The sequence below is a fragment of the Ranitomeya imitator genome, chromosome 7 (assembly GCF_032444005.1).
Source record: "Ranitomeya imitator isolate aRanImi1 chromosome 7, aRanImi1.pri, whole genome shotgun sequence".
NCBI classification, from domain to species: Eukaryota; Metazoa; Chordata; class Amphibia; order Anura; family Dendrobatidae; genus Ranitomeya; species Ranitomeya imitator.
In genome coordinates this window covers 86,027,846-86,054,974 of record NC_091288.1, presented here as the reverse complement: position 1 = coordinate 86,054,974, position 27,129 = coordinate 86,027,846, and the positions used below count along the sequence as shown (strand labels likewise).

Here is a 27,129-nt window from a genome sequence, read left to right as displayed (position 1 = left end):
GTAGTCCCATTTTGCTAATCCGAGATGTGGTAATAACTTTACAACACTTTTTCAAGTGATTCTGAGAATGTTTTTTGTTCCATATTGTACTTTATTTTGGTTGTAAATTTAGGTTGCTATGAGTTGTGCTTATTTCTAAAAAATAAAATCTAAATTTTACAGAAAATTGCGAAAAAAATTGCATTTTCAGAATTAGAAATCTGTTTCTAAAATAGTGCTAAACATAAAAAAGTAAAAAACAAAGATTTTTCCATCTACCTTTTTATGTGGACATTTTCACCATGTAGCAAGGTTTATAAGCAGTGATGAGCGAATATACTCGTTACTCGAAGTTTCCCGAGCACGCTCAGGTGTCCTCCGAGTATTTTTTAGTGCTTGGAGTTTTAGTTCTTAGCGCCGCACCTGAATGATTTACATCTGTTAGCCAGCATAAGTACATGTGGGGGTTGCCTGGTTGCTAGAGAATCCCCACATGTACTTATGCTGGCTAACAGATGTAAATTATTCAGCTGCGGCACTAAAAACTAAAACTCCGAGCACTAAAAAATACTCGAGCATGTGCGGGAAATCTCGAGTAACGAGTATATTCACTCATCACTATTCATAAGTTCAATATTAACTTTAGAAACTTTGAAGACAATTTCCAAAATATATTTTCATCTTGGGGTAGCTTTGAGATATATTAGAAATCCCCACAAATCACCCTAATCTCCTTATAAGTAGATGATAAATATCTTACATTGACAAGAGGAAGCAGCAAAAACTTGCTTGTTAATACATCCCATCTCCCAAGACCAGAAGCAATGAATATATTACAGCCATGCAATACTGCACAAATAAGTATGATACATCAAAGATTTAATATGAAGCTGTTTAGGTGGTTTTCAGCAGAAATAGTGAGAGTAAAGATCAGACAACAAATCGAGTCACATTCTGTAAGGAAATGACTGCTGTCACTCAGATTGTGTATACATATGTGTACTTTATTGCTCATATGTGTTATTTTAGTGACTGCTTATTTCTTATTTATTAAGTAAATTCAATTTGATCTACTCAATTCTCATGTGAAAATTTCTTATTCATCACAATCTTTTGAATCTGTTACAAAACAACATATGAAGAAGACCCCTGCCCTAATATATCAGTATGGACGAATCTGGCTGCTCCTTGTCTGGAGTGTTTGTGCTAGAAGCCTCTGCTTGTATCTAATAAGAAACGGGTTCGGTAGAACAAATTATAAGATTTTGTTTGTGTTAATCATTGTGCTTAGTTAAGATTTTAATAAAATTTACTTTTTGGTTTATTCACACTTGTCAGTACAAAACAATTGTATTTTTATGGCAAATAACCATGTAATTTTGATACACTTTCTGCCACTACTGGGAGATAACAGCACGTGCGGGTACAGCCTTGTAGTTTTCACCTGATAACTTTACAGGGCTCCAGAGAATTGGAAAACTTGTCTAAAATTGACATTTACTTTAATTAATGGTTTATGATAAGTTATTTCCCCTATAAACTAATTATTAAATGATCATGATGGATACTGGGGTTTAGTGTGAGCTGGAAGGACCTGTGGTAGGCTTTGACAACTTCTAGAACATTGGTACAAAAGTGTATTTTAGAACAGGCTTTCCAGATTTAGTAGGAAAAGGTGGTACATTAAAGTAAATACTGTACATGTGGCTTCTAATGAGAGTTTGGTCATCCTCTTCAGTCAGATGGACAGTGAATGGAGCACCAGCGTCCATGGGTGAACACCATTCAATTCAAATTGGGGACACAATTCCCCCTTTTTTGTGAATTGTTGGGGTCACAAAGGCACAATCTCTAGCGATTAGACACTTATTACTAATCCTTTGGATTGGTGATATGTTGCAAATGTGGGTCGATCTCTAGGGTGTCCAGCGCCGCTCTTCTGAATGACATCACAGCTTTGCAGACTCCTTTGGGTCACGTTACACTCTGCGTGACCCGGAAGGGACTTTTACAATGTAAGCTTATGTAGCATCAGAACGGGGGAGCTACAGGCTTTCATGTTAACAGCGACTTCAGGCTTATGCATAGAGTGTAGAATGAGTTGGCAGACCTAATTTTATGCAATATCACTGAGAAGAGCAGAAGAACGGCTGTGGACACTCGAGAGAGCAGGGCTGAGTCAATATATTAACATACATTACATTACATGCACATTCACACACATTTAAGCAATAAGAATGTTAGTGGAAGTGCTTCTTTAATGCCCCCCATACATATGAAAGTAAAGATGGCTTCCCCCGTCAATATGAATGAGTTTGGCCAACAGTCTGTGTATTGGGGCAATGGACAACTAATGGGGGAGATGTGGATCGCACATGTCCAATATTGGACTGTTGATTGTCTTGTTCTCCCAAAGATGAGCTGCTGTCCGACATGTCTGTTTGCAGCTTTTTCAAAGGGAACACAGGAGAGCTCAGCTAAATGCACGCTCCTGTGTATGGGAGAAACAAATGAGATGGCTGTCGGTCAAAACAATCAAAGCATTGTTCTGCCGACAGCCATCTAATGACTGTCTTTACAATATGTATGTACGGTATACAGATATAACAAATTACATTTATCATTTACCCTCAAAACAAATGAATTTGAATAAATGTTTCTTTTGTTTTTCTACCTTTGGTGTGTAAATGTTTTGTTTTATAATACATACACTTTTGTCTTGATCAGATGTTTCTTCTTCACTGTTTTGATCTTGAAAATCATTGGTACTTGTACTAGAGGCTTCATCATCATTTTCAGGAATAAATTCTGCAGAATAATGTTTGCCTTCCTGTCGTAATAAAGAAAAGCATGCTATATTGGTACACAAACTTCTAGGTTTTCCTGCTTCCTCAGCTTCGGAACTGTTTTTTTATGCCCTATGAATTGACACTGTAGTCATAAAAGGTAATTCTCCCTCTAATAGTCAAGGCACAAAGCAGCGAGGATGGCAAAGAACGCCTGGAAAGTTGAAAGAGTAGGTTTGAGATCACTGATGACTTAAGAAACAGAGAAGTAGTTAAAAAGACTGGCGCTCTAGTTGATTCATGAATAAGGCACTGTAGACCCCAAAAGACTTAAATAGGGAATTTAGGATAAGTGGTGTATAATGATTTCTGGTACTGTCACATGAATGAGGACTATACTTCCGCATAGGGATAATAGTAGACATGAGTGGATCATTTGAAATTCGAATTTGCCGACTCTGCTGAATTTTCCCCAAAAATGTGATTTGATCTTAACGCTGGAAGGATTGTAATTGCTTAGAAAATGAGAGAAGTCGAGATATAGGGGGAAAGGGTGAGGGAGGGAGAATACAGTTTAGTATTATATACACTTGATATTATGTCCTTTGTACTCACTTAACAAAGACCCTGCAGGGTGGAAACATAACATTAATGTGGCTTAGTGAATAAAATAAGGTTACAATTTATTGTGTTGGAGTGCTGCCATCTTTTATTATCACAAAGATTCAATGTTTGATGTTAAGTTAAATGACTATGAACTAGCTGCATGGACCTCTTTCAAGATTGAGGTTCAGGAGTTAAAAAAAAAAAGAAAGTGAACAATTTTTCTATAATAAAGGGTCTACTGTAGAACTACAGAAATCACAGACATGCACACTGCTGCGGAGTGTGCATACGTTCTCAGTAGGAATGGAGAAATAAGCCACTGCCAGACTCTAAAAACATGTTTTAGCGTGCGTGTCCGTCCACGGTCCGTAATGACGGCGTTTTGGACGGAGCGCAATACCCGCTCCGCCCAAAGCACCGCCCCTTCTGTTCGCGCGATGATTCCGGATGTGTTCATTGCACACATCTGGAATCTCTGCACCCCATACATAGGGCCCTGTGATTTACCTTGCGGTGACGGAGCGTCGCCGCAAGGTAAACGGACATGCTGCGTTCTAAACAGACGCGCCGCATGTCTGTAAACGTAGGGCCGCCGGATGCGTGTTCACACGCATAGTGGAGACTATTCATAAAATCCCCTCCACTATGCTGTAATATCTGGACGCTGCGGGTTGAACGCTGCGGTTGTACCCAGCGTTCAATCCGCAGCTAATCCGGATGTAATCCAGCATGTGGAAACATACCCGTACTGTAAATATTTCTGTTATGTTAAGGTTGATTAAATAAGTGTATCAAAGGGCTTGTTCACACATTGCATTTTCCTAAATGAATTTGAAAAAAAAACGCAAGTAAAAACAAATGCAAAAAGTATATTTTATGCAGCGTTTTTGCTGCCACACGCTATTTTTGTAAAGTCAAATCTGCTGTAAATACTCAGTGTATGCACATACCCTGATGCTATATATAAAAATCTCACTTTTCTTGCATCTCACAAATTGGTACAATTATTTTCATGACAGATGCATAAAATTAAGTTTGTATAGTACATATTAGTTCTCAAGCTATGATGCAGGCCTCACCATTGAGGTGCCAACCAAGTTGTGCAGCAAGGGAGGCGGGTTTCACAATTGTCCTATGCTGCACAGTCCTCTTTGCTGCAGCTGTAATATAAGGCTTACAAAAATTATTATTATAACTCGAATCGACCCATGAAGACAGAAAAAACAATGTTTCATTTATTTTCAGCCTTTTTCAAGGTACATCTGAATTTGAAATGAATGATAAATAAAATATAAATTGTGTCACAGTGTGTTACTTTCATAAACAAACTGAAGTATGTACAAAATACTATAGATGCGAAGTGACAGAATTGGAAAACTAAAAGAAAGAGGATTACTGGAATCATGTTCTCCAAACATTGGAACCCCTGGGTTTAAAAAGAGAATATGAAATATTAGATGTGATCATTATGCATATATGCATACACCCATAGTTCACATTTATCTTGCTATGCATATTAACCAGTTTCTTTTACTATTCTTCATTTCAGATTGAATAATGACACAAAGTTAATAGTTCATATACACTACCAATCCTTTCTTATTCTTATTACTTTTCTTCCTCTTTTTCCTTTCTTTTCTCTTTTTCTCCTCTTCTTTTCTCCCCTTTTTCTTTTTTTCTCCTCTTTTTCTTCACATTGGCTTATTCCTCTTATTATCCAGTTTTTCCTCTTTATCTTCTTTTCCCTTTGTCTATTCTGCTTGCCTATCACTCACCACTCAGGTAACCTATTTCGTCACTTTAATTTCTTCAGCACTTCTGCGAATGTCCGCTCAGTTTCCAACCTGTAGTACATCTGTGAATGAACGCCTAATTCAGTGGTCCCCAACTCCAGGCCTCGAGGGCCGCCAACAGTGCAGGTTTTCAGGATTTCCTTGCACAGGGGTTGGAATCATCACCTGTGCAGATGATCACATTACCACCGATGCAATACTAAAGAAATCCTGAAAACCTGCACTGTTGGCGGCCCTCGAGGCCTGGAGTTGGGGACCCCTGGCCTAATTTATGAATTTCCTCTGCACTTTACGGCCTTGTTTGGCAGTCATGCCTGCACACTGATGACATAGGATGCACACTAGGGTGGTCCTTAGTGGGAGCAAAAAATATATTTTAATTTTTTTGATGGGCAACCTCTGAAATTAATCATTTGGGTAACAAAATTAAATAATCTACAAACATTTTAAAAATTTCAATGTCACAGGTCCCTACCAATCGTTTGAACATACTTGGTAAAAATTAACCATTATGATAGTCAATTACAAATCATGTCTATCTCTCAACAAAAACAGTTACTTTTGTTGCCTAACAGTTAAATACTTGTGTGATAGTGTTACTTATTATTTGCAGTTCATGAGTATCTTTTTTTTTTTGTTTTATCTCCATATCGTTCTCGATACACCTTGACTACCAACAGCAGAAATTGTTTCTGTTCTTCATTTGTTGTGTGCAACTTATTATATTCTTCAATCAGTGCTACTTTGCATTCTGCAGTATCATTAGTCACTCTCATACCACTGACTGTTTTCTTGGCCGCCTGGTAGTCTTCATCTGCAGACCATAGATCTACAGTTGAAACCAGAAGTTTCCATACATTATATAAAAAGACACATATGAATGTTCTTCTCAATATCTGACATGAAATCAGAATACATTTCAAAAACCTGACCGGCACATCCAAACATAGACTAAGTGTGAACAGGTGCTGAACCTAGAGTCGCCAACTCGTATACAGTCAAGTAAATAAGGCAGCACACTGCAGCGCTAAAACATGCAACCATGAAACACGAAAATTGAACTGCATTACTGCACTAGAAATATGAAAAATAAGAGCGTTTAGCGCATAAAAATGGCCAATTTTATGTGTACCTGGTAGCCCCTTTACGGCATCTCTCTTATACCAGGTCTTACACTTGCCTTACCTCGCTGAGAATAAACGTCTCCATCTGAATAGGTACATGTGAAACCTCTTCCTAGACTAAAATTCTCTCTCTCTATGGAGGGGTATTGGACCTGCTGTAATTAAAACACCTGTGGCTAGGAGGCGGAGTGCACGATCAGAAGGCTAAAGAATACATTTCAAAAACCTGACCGGCACATCCAAACATAGACTAAGTGTGAACAGGTGCTGAACCTAGAGTCACCAACTCGTATACAGTCAAGTAAATAAGGCAGCACACTGCAGAGCTAAAACATGCAACCATGAAACACGAAAATTGAACTGCATTACTGCACTAGAAATATGAAAAATGAGAGCGTTTAGCGCATAAAAATGGCCAATTTTATGTGTACCTGGTAGCCCCTTTACGGCATCTCTCTTATACCAGGTCCTAAACTTGCCTTACCTCGCTGAGAATAAACGTCTCCATCTGAATGGGTACATGTGAAACCTCTTCCTAGACTAAAATTCTCTCAAGTTTAGGACCTGGTATAAGAGAGATGCCGTAAAGGGGCTACCAGGTACACATAAAATTGGCCATTTTTATGCGCTAAACGCTCTCATTTTTCATATTTCTAGTGCAGTAATGCAGTTCAATTTTCGTGTTTCATGGTTGCATGTTTTAGCGCTGCAGTGTGCTGCCTTATGAAATCAGAATAAACCTTTCCCCGTTTAAGTCAATTCGGATTACCATAATTATTAGTATTTGCCAAATGGCAGAATAATGAGAGAGAGAGAATGTTTTAAGGTATTTTTATTACTTACTGCAAAGTCAAAAGTTTACATACATTTCATTAGTATTTGGTATCACTGCCCTTAAACTGAATGACTTGGGTCAAGTGTTTGGGGTATTCTTTCACAAGCTTCTCACAATAGTTGTAGGAATTTGGGCCCATTCCTCCTGACAAAACTGGTGTAACTGATCCAGGTTTGTAGGTCGCCTTGCTCACACTGGCCTTTTCAGCTTTGCAAATAAGTTTTCTATAAGATTGAGATCAGGACTTTGGGAAAGGCCACTCCAAAACATTGACTTTGTTATCCTTAATCCACTTAGTTAACATTTTGGCAGTATGCTTCGGGTCATTGTCCACTCAGAAGACCCATTTCCACTCAAGCTTTAACTTCCTGGCTGATGTCTTGAGAGGTTGCTTCAGGATTGCCATAATCTTATTTTCTCATGATGCCATCTATTTTGTGAAGTGCACCAGTCCCTCATGCAGCAAAACAACCCCACAACATGATGCTGCTACCCCCGTGTTTCACAGTTGGGATGGTGTTCTTAGGCTTCCAAGCTTCTCACCTTTTCCTCCAAAACGTGATAATGGTCATTATGCCCAAAAAGTTAAATCTTAGTTTAATCAGACCACTGGATATGTCTCCAAAGTTTAAGGACTTTGTTCCTGTGTGCAACTGCAAACATTAGTCCTTTTTATGTTTCTTTTGGAGTAATGGCATCTTCCTGGCAGAGTGGCCTTTCAGCCCATGTTGATACAGTACTCATTTCACTGTGGATATTGACATTATCTTACCAGCTTCTGCCATCATCTTCACAAGGTCTTTTGCTTTTGTCCTTGGGTTGATATGCACATGTCGAACCAAAGCACGTTCATCTCTTGGACACAGAACCTGTCTCCTTCCTGAGCGGTATGATGGCTGGACTCTCCCATCTTGTTTGTACTTGCGTATAATTGTTTGTACAGATGAACAAGGCACCTTCAGATATCTTGAAATTCTACTCAGACTTCTGCAAGTCCACAATTCTTTTCCTGACATCTGATAGCCTTTTCTTCATCATATATCAGTATGAATTGACCCTGAACATAGATGGCTTTTGCCATCCATCTAACTAGGTGCACCAGCTCTGAATGAAATTCCTCTAGATTGAACACCACCAAGGAAAATGATTGTTAACATCAATAATTCTTGGTAGTCCTCGCGGTGCTGGTACTGAAGCAGTTGCATCTTCACAATGGCTATGATTTCAGCTGCAATGTGGAAAACTGCTGCTGACATAATCTGGTCTGATAGTGCTGTCTGAAAGGTAGTCAAGGCAATGATATGTCAATTGTTCTTGAATCTGCTGAAGATCATTTTTTCTGGACCTTTCAATGGACCAAGGCAATCAACAGCCACTGCTTCCAGCACTATTTCTAGAATATGATGGTGGCATGCAAACCACAGCATGTCCTTGCCAAGCTTCTGCTCTACAAGTTTGAAGGTGCCATTCCTGAAACTGGTGTTGACAGATGTGGCATCAAAACACATGCACTTCACGTTGTCAGTAACATTCCAGGTCACTTCTGCAGCATAAACAGCATCAGCACAAGCTTCACCTGTTCCTTTAACAAGCTTTGGAACTCCAAGCAGCTGATCAATGCCAACTCCTGATACCAGAATAGGAAGACGGTCTACAGTTTTCCTGCTGCTGATGTCTTGTAAGAGATTTCCACCCCAGTGAATTGTTAAAGGTTCAACTGGCTAAAATTCCTGTTTCAGGTTTATAGCCATTGTCGGACGGCATTTTATTCTTTCTCTACGAACTGATGAACGATTTACATTGAAATATGCAGGATCATTGCTAAGGTGCTGAAGAGTTTATGCGAGAATTAATGCTGCATTTCTGTCACTAACTTTGGCCACGTAAAGGCTTGCTGACAATTTCTCATCTACTACACTGATTCTTCCTCCTTTGGCTCGTTTTGCCAACGACAGTACCTCTGATATTTCATATATGTTTCATCATCTTCGTATCTGTATCTACTTCATCAAATGACGACTGCAACACCACGTTTTCCTCTCTAGCACTTATTTCTTGTTTGTCTTTCTCAATTCTTGTAATTTGCTTCTCTTTCTTCGAAATGTCTTTGTTTTTTCTCAAACTCTTTGTCAACACCTCCAATTTTTCCATGGCTTTCAGTTTGTCTCTGAGCTAGCAAAAACTCATTGTCTTCTGATATTCTTGTCACATCCATATTGTTGTATGTACGATATCAAACAAGGTGTCTAAACCTACGATCTATTGCACCCCCTTCTTCAGACTGTCAGCTTTGTTTTTTTTGTTTTTCTTCAGTTTGTCATTTTCTTTGAAGAGACCTTGCACTTTTTCAACCACATGTTTTTTCAGTCTTGTGGGGATGCCTGCCTTTGCCCAGTCATCAAGAACGTCATTAGCTGTTAAACTAGCTGCATCACAAACTGTCTGTTTAGTTCAGTAATTTTCTTGTAGTAGTAGAACATTGACATAAACTCTCTCGGATGGCAGTTCAGTTGAAGATAAATTTTTAGAAGACATTTGTCCAATAAGCCACAAGTCTGTTTTGCTTCTGGTTGTTGATTTTGACATTGCCAGCAGCTATATTTGAAGTTTTATTTTGTAACCCCTGTAAAGGGAGTATGGTGTACAGGAACTGATGCAAACAGAAAAAGACAGTACTTCTCAGTAAGAGACATTAATTTTCTCAGACCTGTATTGGTGTGGCAACCTGGGGGAGGATGAGCAGCATCAGAGGAATGGACTGATTGGCTGAGCAAGCTGGAGAAGGAGGGTGTTATTAATGTCAGGCTATATTCAGCAAAATTCACATTGCCCTGCCACAACCAGATCTTTTAGACGAGATGCAAATGGGACTCGGCCATGGCAAAAATCTAACACTCCATTTAAGGCACCACATCTGAACCCAAAAACTAACCACAGAGCAACTAGTTCCGCCACACTGAAGTTCGTCTGACCCCTTCCCCAGAGGTAATGTTCATCATCATCTGTCTATATTTATTCCTTGGTGGCCTTAACTTGAGCTGTTTATGTATCTCCTATATACTTGCATCCACATATATACTGTTTTATCATCTGTTTATATTTATCTCTTATATATATTTAGCCCTTTACCTGCGCTGTGTATGCATTTCCTATATAATTAACTCTATATATATTTCGTATTCCCTGACTGATGAAAATACTTTTGAGGTCATTGTATGACTTTATTATTGAATCTATTACCAGACCTTATCTAATCTTCTTTTGCAGCGCAACATATATGCAACTGTGAGGTGGTGTTCAATGGACTTGTTGGTCTCCGGCCACAAAAGGTCATTGTCGCCTCTTGGATAGACACTATTGTAGACCTCATGGTGTTTTTCAGACCTAGGAGAGAGCTGACAGGAAGAGGATAGGCGAGGGGAAGATCCACTGCCATCCTTGGAGCTCGGAGTTCGTAGTGTTCTGGAAATTGGCCAGAGTACTGGAGAAACATGTACCTTTTTCCATGACACCTTTTAGAGGGAGATAGTTACTTTGGGGGGGACTACTACGGTTGGATGAAAAGTCAGATTCTACCCAAGCCATCTGCTGTGACGAAGAAGGCCTCCTGCTAGTTGATCGGGCTAAAACAACGCTTCAAGTGACAAGTCCACCATCCATGTCTCGACTTCCCAGTTAGCGGCCAAAAGGACGATCCGCTGCCTTTCTCTGGGACCAGGTTACAGTCATTAAGTCTTGAGGTCAGGCCCGGCCACAGTGATCAAGGTGGTAGCGTGAACTCACATCTAGAGTGAGTTTGGCGCCAAACATAGATTCTTAGGCAGAGAGATATTGTTTGTTAGCAGTACTGTATGAACTTGAGATGATTGCTCATAGTGTTAGAGAGACTCATACATACACATTTTTGACAAAACCCTCCCTGCAGAGGATCACCTGTGGGTGGGAGATAAAAGGTGGGTTAGAAAATCCTTAAGCTTGTGAACCGCTGTGCAGCACCACCGCTGGGTCGGCCCCTTGCACTCATCTAATTTCATTGTTTTCCTTGGTTAACTGCAAATTATAGTGTATTTTGTAGAGAATTCTGGGCCTTTAGATTGTGCAGCACATGGTTCCTAATCAACTCTGACGAGGAGTGTGTGAAACTTTACGGTGTTTTCCTTTGTGGTATTAGAGGAACGCAGTCTTCACTTGCTGTAAAAAATAGTTCCTTCACAAGTTGTCTGGTCATGCTGTTTGTCCATAGCCCACTGTATCCTGGGGAGACCACCCCGGTACATGGTCTACAATTTGGAGCAGTCGGCGGGATACAGCCATGGATGGGAACATGAAGGGAAACAATCCCTTATTCCCAGTGGCCTCGGTTCAGGTGCTGAACCCGCCTGCCACTGATTTGGTTCCGGCGGGATCCCTTAAGGCTGGGGTGCTATTACAGCATTTGCAGAAATACAATGGTAAAAATATGATGTTGCAAGATTAGGTAGAAGAAGTGCAGAGTGTTATTAAAATGTGCAACTTGAGCCCAGAGTTGTTAGCAGAGATAGCACTGAATGCCCTAGAGGGTGACACCAGACAGACAGTAATGGTACTGCCAGATTCTGAAAAGGATACCTTAGATAAAATACTTACACTACTGGAAGGAACCCACAGTGGGGCGTGCCACACTGACTCAATTACAAAGTTTTGTTTTCAACTGGCCACAGCAGGAAGGCAAGACTCTAATGCAATGCCTTGCAAGAAACGTTGAATGAACAGCGGTGGGACTCGGAGGCTATCGGAGCTTCTCAGAGTTGGACAGGCTGTTGAGGGATCAGTTCACAGCTGGATTAGCCAATAAATTCCTACGGAACAAGTTGCAAGAGATGACCCAGATGATGGCTTACCTGACTTTTTACCAGATCTACCTTGCCACAATAGAGAGAGGAAGAGTCCATGTCTGTGGCCGAGAAAGCAGTAAATAGCGCTAGGCTGATGGGAAGCAGGACATCGTCTGAAGATTCTGACATCTTGAAAGAAGTGGTGCAGGTTTTGTGCACTGAACTGAAGGATCTTCAACTGAAAGAGTCTCAGATGCTAATCATCCAACCTCCGGAGACAGCAGCTCCCCCCTGAGCTTCTTCATCTGTCCCAACTTGGGTGCAGAGGCGGAACAAAAGAGATGTGCCTGGGATTTAGAGACCCAGGATGCTCCTCTGCTGGAATTGTTGACAATTTGGTCACCTTGCCAGGGACTGCGATTGACCCCGAGATGATGGCACCAGCGTTAAACTATCTCGCTGTAGTAGCGCGGCACCCTGCTGCGGTCTCCGATTTGCAAAGCCCTCAATATGGAAAACACGATTGGTATTCATGCAGTCCGATGCTAGAGGCTGATTTTGAAGGACAGAAAGTGAAGTGTTTGGTGGATACTCGATCTGAATGCACCATCATGTCCGTAGAGATCTTCGAGAGTTATTTTGGCCACATGATGGAACCCGTAGATGGGGGCATTATTTGTGTTACAGCAGCTAACAATGGCCAGTTACTTGTGAAGTGCATTGTGTGGATGAGAGTGAGGTTATGTGGCAAAGATATTGGCACAAAAGGAGTGATTCTGGTGGATTACCCCCAGGGAGTGGAATGGACGTGACCGTGGGAATGAACATATTTGAGATCTCTGTCTGTTCAGTTAGGAAGGACTGCGGTACTGGCAATGCACTACAACCCACAACCCACTATTAGCGGCACATCAGGCAGCCACTATGGGGCCTGTGAGTCAGAGGGCCCACCTTCCACCAGCGCCGACTCCCCCCAGCCGACGCTGAATCCAACTATGCCAGCGTATATGACACCAGTATAGTTCAAAGCAATGATGGAGGAGAGAGCGTCAGATGATGCTCCCTCTCCCATCATTCACCTCTGCCTCTGACACTGCGGGTGCGTGATGATGTCACTTCATCATGCACCCTCTGTGTGCCACCAATGAGACCGGAACTGAGCCTGAAGGAGTGCAGGGCACGAGGACAGGTGAGGATTGTGCGTTTTTTTTAATATATCAGTGAGTGAGTACTTGACTGTGGGGCCATTCTCGGGGGGGGGGAGGGGGGGGCTGTGTTCTATGGGCAGGTTACACTATATTCTATGGGGATTACAGTATATTCTATGGGGGCTGTATTATATTCTATGAGGGAGGATTGCATCATACTCTTTGATGGGGCTACATTATATTCTATGGGGAGGTGGGCTGTATCATATTCTATGGGGGGTTACATTATATTCTATGAGGGGGCTGTATTATACTTTATGGGGAGGTGGGCTGTATTATTGTTACTCATTGTTCTCAGCAGCACACCGGTGTAAACTGCAGATGTGCTGATAACATGATACTGTATGAGGACAGATTGATCTATTAGTGATTGTTCTATTCCCGACTGAGGTCTAAGGGGTAAGGTTTCTCCTTGAGTGACATACCAGCTCTGGATTGTCAAGGTAAGGAGGTTTATTCGCCGTGCAATGCTCATCTGGGAAATTTAATATGCAAATTGCCTCTTCAGAGAAAAAGAGGACTTGAACTCTATAGCGCCACCTGTTGGAAGTAGCGATCATGCAAATCACAATGAACCCTTTAAAGAGTCTTGCAATACGACTTAGGATAAAAGCCAAATCAGTATCTCAATTCGCAGACACGGTGTTTCAGGCTGTTGGCCCTCGTCAGTGCGAAGCATGAGAACTGATTTGGCTAAATGAGAGGCTCTGGACTGAGGTCTAAGGAGTAAAGTTTTTCCTTGTGGAGAGTGACATACCAGCTCTGGCTTGTCAAGGTAAAGAGGCTTATTCACCGTGCAATGCTCCTCTGGGAAATTTAATATGCAAATTGCCTCTTCAGAGAGGAAGAGGACTTAAACTCTGTAGTGCCACCTGTTGGAAGTAGCGATCCTACAAATCACAATCAACCCTTTAACGAGTCTTGCAATATGACTTAGGCTGCCGTCACACTAGCAGTATTTGGTCAGTATTTTACATCAGTATTTCTCAGCCAAAACCAGGAGTGGGTGATAAATGCAGAAGTGGTGGATATGTTTCTATTATACTTTTCCTCTGATTGTTCCACTCCTGGTTTTGGCTTACAAATACTGATGTAAAATACTGACCAAATACTGCTAGTGTGACAGCAGCCTTAGGATAAGAGCCAAATCAGTATCTCAGTTGCAAGACTCGTTAAAGGGTTAATTGTGACTTGAAGGATCGCTACTTCCAAAAGCAGGCGCTATAGAGTTCAAGTCGTCTTTTTCTCTGATGAGGGGCAATTTGCATGTTCGATTCCCATCATTCTTTCTCAGTTAGTGTATAGAGGCCAGGAAACAAGTGTCATACAACTTCAATATTGTCGATCACTCTTGTTTAGCGGCCTGATCTCAGCACATTTAACTACAACAGAAATGTTTCTGTGTGATGTGCAATATGTTAGCATTTGGGGCCCCATTTTAAACTTTTGCCTAGGGCCCCACTTTGCCTAAAACCGGCCCTGCCTAGAGGGAGTTTGGCGACAAATGTAACCGCATTCGTGCATCACTTGTGTGTGTGATTGCACCTTGGGCAGCACAGATTTTGAACCACCATATTCCTCATTTATGGCGTTAAATGAAGATTCTCAGGCAGAGAGAGATTATTTGCTAACAAAACTGTATGAACTCAAGCAGATTTCTCAGTGTTAGAGAGACTCATATATACACATTTTGGACAAAACCCTCCACGTGGAGAATCACCTGAGGGTGGGAGAAAGGGGTGGGTTAGAAAATTGTTAGCTTTGTGAACCATTGTGCTGCACCATCACTGGGTCGGCCCCTTGCCCTCATCTAATTTCATTGTTTTCCTTGGTCAACTCCTCAGCTCCCGCATTAGGAGGAGGCATAGGTCAGGCAAATTAAAATGTATTTTGTAGAGAATTCTGGGCCTATAAGTTGTGCAGAACAAGGGTCCTAGTCGAAGTTGACCAGGTGTGAGGGCAAACTTTACTGTGTTTTCCTTTGTGTTCTTGGAGAAACTCATTTTCCATTTGCAGTAAAGAATAGTTCCTTCATGAATTGTCTGGTCGTGTTCTTTGTCCAAGTCCCACTGTAACCTGTGGAAACCACCCTGGTACACAGTCTACAAAACCATGGTTTAGCAGCTTCTACAGAGTGTACACCTATATGATCATTTAGATATTATTAAAGATAGTGTCTTTTTGTAACTGAATTAAGAGATATACCTGCTGATTTGATTTCCAGTTGTTCTTATACTGTGTTATCTTACAACTGTTGAGGGAGGATCTAAAGTGACCCTTCACGGTTGACTCAGTGATTTCCAAATTAATCTAAAGGGCGTTGCCGGCAACTGAAAATGACCAGACGGAGACTCGTGCCTCTGTGTGGGGGATCGAGCAGATCTCTGGGCCCCTGTTTATTGTCTGACTTTTCATAGTCATAGAAATTATACTTCAACCAATCAGCATAAGAACACGTTCACAGTTCTTAACCTATAAGAATACAGGAAAAACTTAACCCATGAGGATACAGGAAAAATGGAAACTACAGATATGGTCATGTCTTTTTGGCGTAGAAAAACATATTAACAGATGCCTCAGTCTTGTATAGCGATACCCCCACGAGTCTCTTATCTGGCTCACTCGAGTTAGAATACTCAAGGTCTTTATACCAATTATGAACCATAGACTAGCTGAATAACAAAATGTTATCTTCGTGAGAAACAGGACAGTTAGTTCATAGCAGCTGTAACCTTCTACCTAAGTAAATAACAGAATTTATCTTTAACCAACAAAATGGAGTCAAAGCACAAAATGGAGAATCTTTCATAATTTGTTCCTTCACATTCCCCCCTAGATAAATTTTGTTAATTAATGTCCAGCATCAGAGGTACTATCCCAAGCTATAAGCTCGAGGGGTACTGGTCTTCACATGACTGGTGCCAATACATTTTGTATGTACTGTATTTTGTATTTTCTTCAGTTTGTGAAAGTAACACACTTTGACATGATTTTTATTGCATTCATCATTCATTTTAAATTCAGATGTAAAGTGAAAAAGGCTGAATATAGCCAAAACTTAGTTTTTTTCTGTTTTCATGGTAGGTTCAAGTTATAGTAAAAATCAAAATGACAACTGCAATATCTTATTTTTTCATCTTTTGCTGAAGTATTTTCAATTTGTTGATAAATATTTTTCTTCCAAGAACCAAACCACATTTTTTGCCGTGAGTAAGCATATACAGCACATTTTCTTATTAAGAAAATCGACACTTTTAGGACTTATTTTAGGCTAGGTTCACATTGTGTTAGGGCAATCCGTTTAGCGCATACGCTAGCGGATTGCGCTAACGCAATGTCCCAAAAGGGATCGCGTTTGGCGATCCCGCTAGCGCAGATACCCGATCTGCGCTAGCGAGGAACGGACCTCGGACGCTGCAAGCAACGTCCGAAACTAACGGGACATCGCTAGCGCATGCTAAAAACGGCATGCGCTAGCGATGCGCTAGAGATCCGTTAGCACATTGCAGTCAATGGGTGCGCTAACGGATCCGTTACATAGCGTTAATTGCGACAATTGCGCCATGTAACGGAGTCCGCTAGCGGACACCCATTAACGCAATGTGAACCTAGCCTTAAAGAAAATCTGTAATGAGATTCATTCTGCCCAAACCACAGGCAACATGATTCAGAGCATGGCGGTGTAATTGCAGCCAGGTATATTTTACTCTGAAATACTGTGGCATTTCAGAGCGTGCCAAGTTTAAAAAGCCAGCTTCTCCCTCTCCAGTTGATTGACAGGTCTCTCTGTTCCTATGCACTCAGTCCCTATGTGTTGATTTCACAATTTACCAAGACAAATTATAGACATATAAAGCACAATTCTGTCTGCAAATTATATCTTTTTCGAAGTAAATACAGGCACCTGTTCTGGAGATCCTGCCCTTGAATTTCTTTCTTCTATATCCTGTTCTATTCCATCGCTTTTCAACTCAGTCAGTTTTTTCTTCTTCTGGATACTTCTGACATCTCCTTTATAGACCCTGTGATCTTTTTCAGCTAATCTATGCTGCCCATCTTCCTAAAAATAAAAAATAAAACAAAATTGTCCAATTTGAAGACACAAACAATACAACTTTCTAAATATGTATGAATATATGTCTGACATTTAAGGAGTATATTAGACCAATATACATGTATAAATATAATACAAACAATTGTGTATAGGGTTAATCTCCTAAATGAAATCCAAAGATCAAACAAATAAAAATCAATGATTAGAACGATTTTATATTTTTGGGAAGGTCTAAGTAAACACAGTCTCATAATAGTTTGGTTAATTAATATTCAAGAAATCCTCTCAATTTTTTTTGCTTTTAATTTTACTGCAGGGGCTCACAAGACAATGAGGACAAAGGCGGTTTTAGACAACAAAGGGCACTGGGCAAAAGTTTAAAGTGGAGCTACAAATGTTAATATATTGTACCATCACACGGAATCATTCAGGTTGCATTTATTCAAGCTGATTTCAGACTGGTAAATGAGTGCGATCGACTATATTGAAGTCATTCAGCACTTGTTTCATCAATCTCTTTACACAGGCTTACAAAGAATGAAGGGCGATAGAATGATCACTAATAGATTGTTCTGTCCCCATACAGTATTATGTTATCAGCAGAAGAACTCCTGTTTATACCAAGCGATGCGCTGCCAAGAACAATGATTTTTGTGCCAGTATAAACAATCCAATCACCTGGTAAATGAGCATAATTTTTCTCATTCCTTGGATGATTGCTGTTATGTTTACACTTACAAGCTTTCGCCCGTGTTGCCAGTGTTTATATTGTGGATGCTACACATACTGTATGTGGTACATAGTACATGCATATATATGTATATTCATAGAGCACATACACACAAATGTATCTACACAGAGCACATACACACAAATGTACAGTTGTGGCAAAAAGTATTGACACCCGTGCAATTCTGTCAGATAATACTCAGTTTCTTCCTGAAAATGATTGCAATCACAAATTCTTTGGTATTATTATCTTCATTTAATTTGTCTTAAATGAAAAAAACACAAAAGAGAATGAAGCAAAAGCAAAACATTGATCATTTCACACAAAACTCCAAAAATGGGCCAGAGAAAAGTATTGGCACCCTCAGCCTAATACTTGGTTGCACAACCATTAGCCAAAATAACTGCGACCAACCGCTTCCGGTAACCATCAATGAGTTTCTTACAATGCTCTACTGGAATTTTAGACCATTCTTCTTTGGCAAACTGCTCCATGTCCCTGATATTTGAAGGGTGCCTTCTCCAAACTGCCATTTTTAGATCTCTCCACAGGTGTTCTATTGGATTCAGGTCTAGACTCATTGCTGGCCACCTTAGAAGTCTCCAGTGCTTTCTCTCAAACCATTTTCTAGTGCTCTTTGAAGTGTGTTTTGGGTCATTGTCCTGCTGGAAGACCCAAGACCTCTGAGGAAGACCCAGCTTTCACACTGGGCCCTACATTATGCTGCAAAATTTGTTGGTAGTCTTCAGACTTCATAATGCCATGCACACGGTCAAGCAGTCCAGTGCCAGTGCCAGAGGCAGCAAAGCAACCCCAAAACATCAGGGAACCTCCGCCATGTTTGACTGTAGGGACCGTGTTCTTTTCTTTGAATGTCTCTTTTTTTCTCCTGTAAACTCTATGTTGATGCCTTTGCCCAAAAAGCTCTACTTTTGTCTCATCTGACCAGAGAACATTCTTCCAAAACATTTTAGGCTTTTTCAGGTAAGTTTTGGCAAACTCCAGCCTGGCTTTTTTATGTCTCGGGGTAAGAAGTGGGGTCTTCCTGGGTCTCCTACCATACAGTCCCTTTTCATTCAGACGCCGACAGATAGTACGGGTTGACACTGTTGTACCCTCGGACTGCAGGGCAGCTTGAACTTGTTTGGATGTTAGTCTAGGTTCTTTATCCAACATCCGCACAATCTTGCGTTGAAATCTCTTGTCAATTTTTCTTTTCCGTCCACATCTAGGGAGGTTAGCCACAGTACCATGGGCTTTAAACTTCTTGATGACACTGCGCACGGTAGACACCGGAACATTCAGGTCTTTGGAGATGGACTTATAGCCTTGAGATTGCTCATGCTGCCTCACAATTTGGTTTCTCAAGTCATCAGACAGTTCTTTGGTCTTCTTTTTCTCCATGCTCAATGTGATACACATAAGGACACAGGACAGAGGTTGAGTCTACTTTAATCCATGTCAACTGGCTGCAAGTGTGATTTAGTTATTGCCAGCACCTGTTAGATGCCACAGGTAAGTTACAGGTGCTGTTAATTACACAAATTAGAGAAGCATCACATGATTTTTCAAACAGTGCCAATACTTTTGTCCACCCCTTTTTTTATGTTTGGTGTGGAATTATATCCAATTTGGCTTTAGGACAATTCTTTTTGTGTTTTTACATTTAAGACAAAGTAAATGAAGATAATAATAACAAATAATTTGTGTTTGCAATCATTTTCAGGAAGAAACTGAGTATTATCTGACAGAATTGCAGGGGTGTCAATACTTTTGGCCACAACTGTATATACACAGAGCACATACACACAAATGTATATACACAGAGCACATACACACAAATGTATATTCACAAAGCATATGCACACATATACGTATATACACCGAGCACATGCACACATGTAAATATTCAGAGCACATGTGCAAATACACAGGGCACATGCATACACATACAGTATGTATATACGCTCAGCACATGCATACATATATGTATATACACAGAGCACATGCACAAATGAATATACACAGAGCACATGCACACAAATGTATATACAGAGAACATAATCACAAATGTATATACACAGAGCACACACATGTATATACACAGAGCATATGCACACATATACGTATATACAGAGCACATGCACACATGTAAATACACAGAGCACATGCACGCACATATGTATATACGCAGAGCACATGCACACACATATGTAAATATACAGAGCAAATACACAAAAATGTATACACACACTTTATACACAGAGCACATATATTGGCACGTAAAACTTTGGGCACCCTTGGTCAAAATTACTGTTATTGTGGACAGTTAAGCAAGTTGAAGATGAAATGATAAGCGAGGGGGTGGGGTGTGTCTATATGTAAAATCGTCCTTAAAACCCATCCTGCGTGATAATATAGGTGAATTTAATGAAAATGTAGAATCCCTGTGGGTGGAGATAAGGGGAGGGGGAAAAAATAATAAATTACTGATAGGGGTTTGTTATAAATCTCCAAAAATAATGGAAGCAATGGAGAATATCCTCGTAAAGCAAATAGATGAAGCTGCGACTCAAGGAGAAGTCATTATTATGGGGGACTTCAACTACCCTGAAATAGATTGGGGAACAGAAACCTGCAGTTCCAGCAAAGGTAATCGGTTTTTGACAACTATGAGAGACAATTACCTTTCACAACTGGTTCAGGACCCAACAAGAAGGGGGCACTGCTAGACCTAATATTAACCAACAGGCCAGACCGCATATCAAATATAAGGGTTGGGGGTCACTTGGGTAATAGCGATCACAAAATAATAAGTTTTCATGTATCCTTTAAAAAGATGTGTAATAGAGGGGTTACAAGGACACTAAAGTTCAGGAGGGCAAATTTCCAACGGATGAGAGAGGATCTTGGTGCAATTAACTGGGACGATATCCTGAGACACAAAAATACGCAAAGAAAATGGGAGACGTTTATTAGCATCCTGGATAGGACCTGTGCACAGTATATACCGTATGGGAATAAACATACTAGAAATAGGAGGAAACCAATATGGCTAAATAGAGCTGTAAGGGGCGCAATAAGTGACAAAAAGAAAGCATTTAGAGAATTAAAGGAAGTAGGTAGTGAGGAGGCATTAAATAAATACAAAAAATTAAATAAATTCTGTAAAAAGCAAATTAAGGCAGCAAAGATTGAGACAGAGAGACTTGTTGCCAGAGAGAGTAAAAAAAATCCTAAAATATTCTTTAACTACATAAATAGTAAGAAACTAAAAAATGATAGTGTTGGCCCCCTTAAAAATAGTCTGGGTGAAATGGTGGATGAGGATGAGGAAAAAGCCAACATGCTAAATGACTTTTTTTCATCAGTATTTACACAAGAAAATCCCACGGCAGACAAAATGACTAGTGATAAAAATTCCCCATTAAATGTCACCTGCTTAACCCAGCAGGAAGTACGTCGGCGTCTAAAAATCACTAAAATTGACAAGTCTCCGGGCCCGGATGGGATACACCCTCGAGTACTGCAGGAATTAAGTACTGTCATCGATAGACCATTATTTTTAATCTTTAAAGACTCCATAATAACAGGGTCTGTACCACAGGACTGGCGTATAGCAAATGTGGTGCCAATATTCAAAAAGGGGACAAAAACTGAACTCGGAAATTATAGGCCAGTAAGCTTAACCTCTACTGTGGGTAAAATCCTGGAGGGCATTCTAAGGGATGCTATACTGGAGTATCTGAAGAGGAATAACCTCATGACCCAGTATCAGCACGGGTTTACTAGGGACCGTTCATGTCAGACTAATTTGATCAGTTTCTATGAAGAGGTAAGTTCCGGATTGGACCAAGGGAACCCAGTGGATGTAGTGTATATGGACTTTTCAAAAGCTTTTGATACAGTGCCACACAAAAGGTTGATACATAAAATGAGAATAATGGGGATAGGGGAAAATATGTGCAAGTGGGTTGAGAGCTGGCTCAGGGATAGGAAACAAAGGGTGTTTATTAATGGAGCACACTCGGACTGGGTAGCGGTTAGCAGTGGGGTACCACAGGGGTCAGTATTGGGCCCTCTTCTTTTTAACATATTTATTAATGACCTTGTAGGGGGCATTCAGAGTAGAATTTCAATATTTGCAGATGACACTAAACTCTGCAGGGTAATCAATACAGAGGAGGACAATTTTATATTACAGGATGATTTATGTAAACTAGAAGCTTGGGCTGATAAATGGCAAATGAGCTTTAATGGGGATAAATGTAAGGTCATGCACTTGGGTAGAAGTAATAAGATGTATAATTATGTGCTTAATTCTAAAACTCTGGGCAAAACCGTCAATGAAAAAGACCTGGGTGTATGGGTGGATGACAAACTCATATTCAGTGGCCAGTGTCAGGCAGCTGCTACAAAGGCAAATAAAATAATGGGATGCATTAAAAGAGGCATAGATGCTCACGAGGAGAACATAATTTTACCTCTATACAAGTCACTAGTTCGACCACACTTAGAATACTGTGCACAGTTCTGGTCTCCGGTGTATAAGAAAGACATAGCTGAACTAGAGCGGGTACAGAGAAGAGCGACCAAGGTTATTAGAGGACTGGGGGGTCTGCAATACCAAGATAGGTTATTACACTTGGGGCTATTTAGTTTGGAAAAACGAAGACTAAGGGGTGATCTTATGTTAATGTATAAATATATGAGGGGACAGTACAAGGACCTTTCTGATGATCTTTTTAATCATAGACCTGAAACCGGGACTAGGGGGCATCCTCTGCGTTTGGAGGAAAAAAGGTTTAAGCATAATAACAGACGTGGATTCTTTACTGTAAGAGCAGTGAGACTATGGAACTCTCTGCCGTATGATGTTGTAATGAGTGATTCATTACTTAAATTTAAGAGGGGACTGGATACCTTTCTGGAAAAGCATAATGTTACAGGGTATATACACTAGATTCCTTGATAGGGCGTTGATCCAGGGAACTAGTCTGATTGCCGTATGTGGAGTCGGGAAGGAATTTTTTTCCCCAATGTGGTGCTTACTCTTTGTCACATGGTTTTTTTTGCCTTCCTCTGGATCAACATGTTAGGGAATGTTAGGTTAGGCTATGGGTTGAACTAGATGGACTTATAGTCTTCCTTCAACCTTAATAACTATATGTAACTATGATTTCTAAAAACTCTAAAGTTAAAGATGACATATTTCCTTTGTATTTCAGGCAAAAAAAAATATATCTATATTTTCATCTTTTATATTTTAAAAATCACAAAAAGGAAAATGGGGGAAGCAAAAGTTTGGACACCCTGCATGGTTAGTATCTAGTAGCACCCACTTTTGGAAGTATCACAGCTTGTAAACGCTTTTTGTATCTAGGCAAGAGTCTTTAATTTCTTGTTTGAGGGATTTTCATTCATTCTTCCTTGGAAAATTCTTCCAGTTCTGTGAGATTCCTGGATCGTTTTACAGGCACTGCTATTTTGAGGTCTAGCCACAGATTTTCAATGATGTTCAAATCAGGGGACTGTGAGGACCATTGTAAAACCTTTGTCTTGTACCTTTTGAGGTAGACTATTGTGGATTTTGACTTGTGTTTAGGATCATCATCCATTTGTACAAGCCATCCTCTTTTTATTTCAGCTTTCTTACAGATGGTGTTATGTTTGCATCAAGAATTTGTTGAACTTTCATTAAATCCATTCCTCCCTCTACCCGTGAAATCTTCCCCCGTGCTATTGGCTGCAACACAACACCAAAGCATGATTGATTCATCCCCATGCTTAATGGTTGGAGAGATGTTCTTTTCTTGAAATTCTGTGCACTTTTTCTCTACACATAAATTTGATCATTGTGGCCAAAGAGTTCTATTTTAACCTCATCAGTCCATAAGACGTGTTTCCAAAATGAATCAGGTTTGTTTACTTGTTAGATGTTCTTTTGCATACTTCTCACACTGAATTTTACTTGAGGATGCAGGAAAGGTTTTCTTATGATGACTCTTACATGAAGGCCATATTTGTGCAGGTGTCTCTGAACACGAGAACAATGAACCACAACTCCAGAGTCTGCTAAATATTTCTGCAGGTCTTTTGTAGTCATGCTAGGGTTCTGAGTCTCTCTAGCAATCCTACGAGCAGCTCTCATTGAAATTTTGCTTGGTCTTCCAGACCCTATCTTGACCTCCACCATTCCTGTTAACTGCCATTTCTTAATTACATTTCAAACTGAGGAAAGAGCAACTTGAAAACGCTTTGCTATCTTCTTGTAGCCTACTCCTGCTTTGTGGGCCTCCACCATTTTCATTTTCAGAGTGCTGGGCATCTGCTTAGAAGAACCCATTGCTGCTGTTTTTTGGCGCAAGGTTAGAGGAGGCTGGGTTTTCATAAAGCTGAGAAATTTGCATCACTTGGCCTTTCCTAACGATGATAGTGTCATGGCACTGTTGCAGGATATCCCAGGGTTAGGGGTTCCTTCCCTATCCCTAAATCTAGGGGTGCCCCAACTATCCCTGCTCCCCAGATTACTTTTGATGGTCAAGACGCATGGGCCACGTAACTTGCTTAGCTCCTAAATCAGCCCTCCCCCACCCAGGGAAGTGAGGAATTGTAGTGTATAATACACAAACCAGACTAACAAGGAAAGACATACAAAGATAAATGAAAATACCAATAATACAAATATGTACTCACAAACAATAAAGTAGAAATCAGGTAGTAAAGGAAGGAAAAAAACAAATAGGACAGGATGAGGACATTTACGCAGACAAATCACCAAGCAACAGTCATCTGAACAACACTCCAAATGCCTCCTCATACAGCCAATGCCTCCAACACCAGAACTAGGCAGTATGAAACTAACACAGGCAATCCCTGATTGCCAGAGGTGAGTATATAGCAGAGGAGAGTGGCCAACCTGAAAAGCTGACATCATCAAAGCAGGGAAGCTGCAGGAACTCTCAACTGAACAGATTAACCCCTGCACTGCTAGTAGAAACCTGCACTGTTTAATATGAAGGCGAAGTGCTTCTAATTAGTGCAGGAGTATGTGAAACCAAACACCGAGGTCTCTTTGTCCTTCTCTGTTGTAGTAAATTCATGACAGATAACTTTGACCAAGGCTTCAGAACTATGTGAGCACACAAATCTCCAAGCGCGCCCAAACTTTTGTATCCATTTTCCTTTTTGTAATTTTTAAAATGTACAAGTGTAAATTACCTTTTTTTTTGCATAAAACACAAAGGAAATATGTCATCTTTAACTTTAGGCCTTTCTTCATCTTGCTTAACTGTTCACAATGACAGTACTTTTGACCAGGGGTGACCAAACTTGTACATGCCACTTGTACACACGTGTATATACCCAATCAAATACACACATGTATATACACAGAGCACATACATACATGGAAAAATAGAAGACAGACACATAAATACATAGAGCACATACATACACACATGTATACACGTAGCGCATACACACTTTTATGTACACAGCACATACACAAATGCATATTCATATACACACATATGTATACAGATAGCACATACACACACGCATCACTATAGAGGACTTACCAGTCTGTCTCATGTTCAGTTGCTCTAGCCTCCCACAGGATACTTCACCTTTAGTGACATCATGGCCACATGATGGTGATGTTGCCAAAGGTCTTACTGCATTTTCAATCATGGAAAGTGCACTGATAATGACTGGTATTATCATTGCAGTTTCTGCTTGCAAAAGCTGGGGGCTCTAATGGGGTTGGTGGCCCTGGCAATTGCCCAGTTCTCCTCACCTAACGCCAACCCTGAAGACTCAAATGGGTTGCAAGCTTGTGCATTTTGGTAAAAATATTGACCAGTACCTCATGCATTTGTCATATCGTTTCCATTTTTTGGCACATTTTTGATCTTTATGCAGGATGCATGGGTATACTTTGGCGATTGGTGGAGCAGCTTAACATACTTTTTTTGCAAAAAAAACGTATTAACTAAATACCCTGTATTTTTTCATTTTTGACTAGCACTTGCTTATTTACTGTGACTTTTTTTTTACAACAGAGTATTTTTTGACCTCTCTGTGCGCTTTTGTGTTTTCAAGTTCTTTGGTGGTGTGAACAGGTTCCTACAGACTTGTTCGCTATGCAGGTGGCCCATGTGTTTTTGGTTTTATAATTGTTCTCTTGTTTCTACAAGAATGGGAAGTTCACCACTCCTCTGTGGGTCATTTGCATTGTAGCTGTTTCATCTCGCATGTTCAACGTGGATATTTTCTCTCTGAGCCCTGTTCATACAGGTACTATACAGATGATCAGGTTTTTAAATACATCAGATAGGGATTATATACATTAGACAGGACTGCTCTATTATGGGTATACCTTGGCGATTGGTGGAGCAGCTTAACATACTTTTTTTGCAAAAAAACGTATTAACTAAATACCCTGTATTTTTTCATTTTTTGACTAGCACTTGCTTATTTACTGTGACTTTTTTTTACAACAGAGTATTTTTTGACCTCTCTGTGCGCTTTTGTGTTTTCAAGTTCTTTGGTGGTGTGAACAGGTTCCTACAGACTTGTTCGCTATGCAGGTGGCCCATGTGTTTTTGGTTTCCTATTGTAAGGTGCGGGGAGGTGGGGGCGGAGTTCCGGCAATGCGTCGCTAATGTTAATCTATGGGGCTAATGTTAATCTATGTTAATCTAATTTGCAGGATGCGTTTTTTCCCATAAACGACGCATTGCGACGTATTGCAAAAAACGCTAGTGTGAAAGTAGCCGTACTTGGTCTGTCAATGATACTGTATTACATGTAATCTTACATAATAAAATAATCAGGTGATGACAACATCCCCAGCAAAATCAGCTGTTTGGTTGGTGAATCCCATATTAAGTGTGTTCCAGATCCTGCTTTTTATGGCTGCTATTGAGGCCACAGAAAATACTGCTCTCAATTACAGCAATGCCTGCAAGGTAGTCACCTTGACAGCACAACCCCACTCATATTGGTAGGCACCGGAGTGTTTCCATAACAATGCCAGCAACAGCAGTGCACCATAACCGTCACCAGAATGCCGCATCAATAAAGCCAGACCCCGCAATGCCCCCAAAATATTGATTACCACAATGCCCCACACTTCTTCTGGGTGAAAGCTCCACCACTGGTCTCAGACTACAGTAGTAGGAAAATCAATCAGACCC

At 40.4% G+C, this 27,129-nt stretch overlaps 1 protein-coding gene across 3 annotated transcripts in view; it reads right to left on the bottom strand.

Moving 5' to 3' along the window:
• KIAA2012 (KIAA2012 ortholog) overlaps positions 1–27,129 on the bottom strand; it is a 401,298-nt gene that overhangs the window by 88,463 nt on the left and 285,706 nt on the right. For all 3 annotated transcript variants that reach the window (XM_069733571.1, XM_069733572.1, XM_069733570.1), the window contains exons 15-16: positions 17,050–17,205; positions 2,690–2,809 (exon numbers count right to left, since the gene is read on the bottom strand). In XM_069733571.1, coding sequence (XP_069589672.1) covers positions 2,690–2,809; positions 17,050–17,205 — 276 coding nt within the window. The remainder of the gene's footprint in view (positions 1–2,689; positions 2,810–17,049; positions 17,206–27,129) is intronic.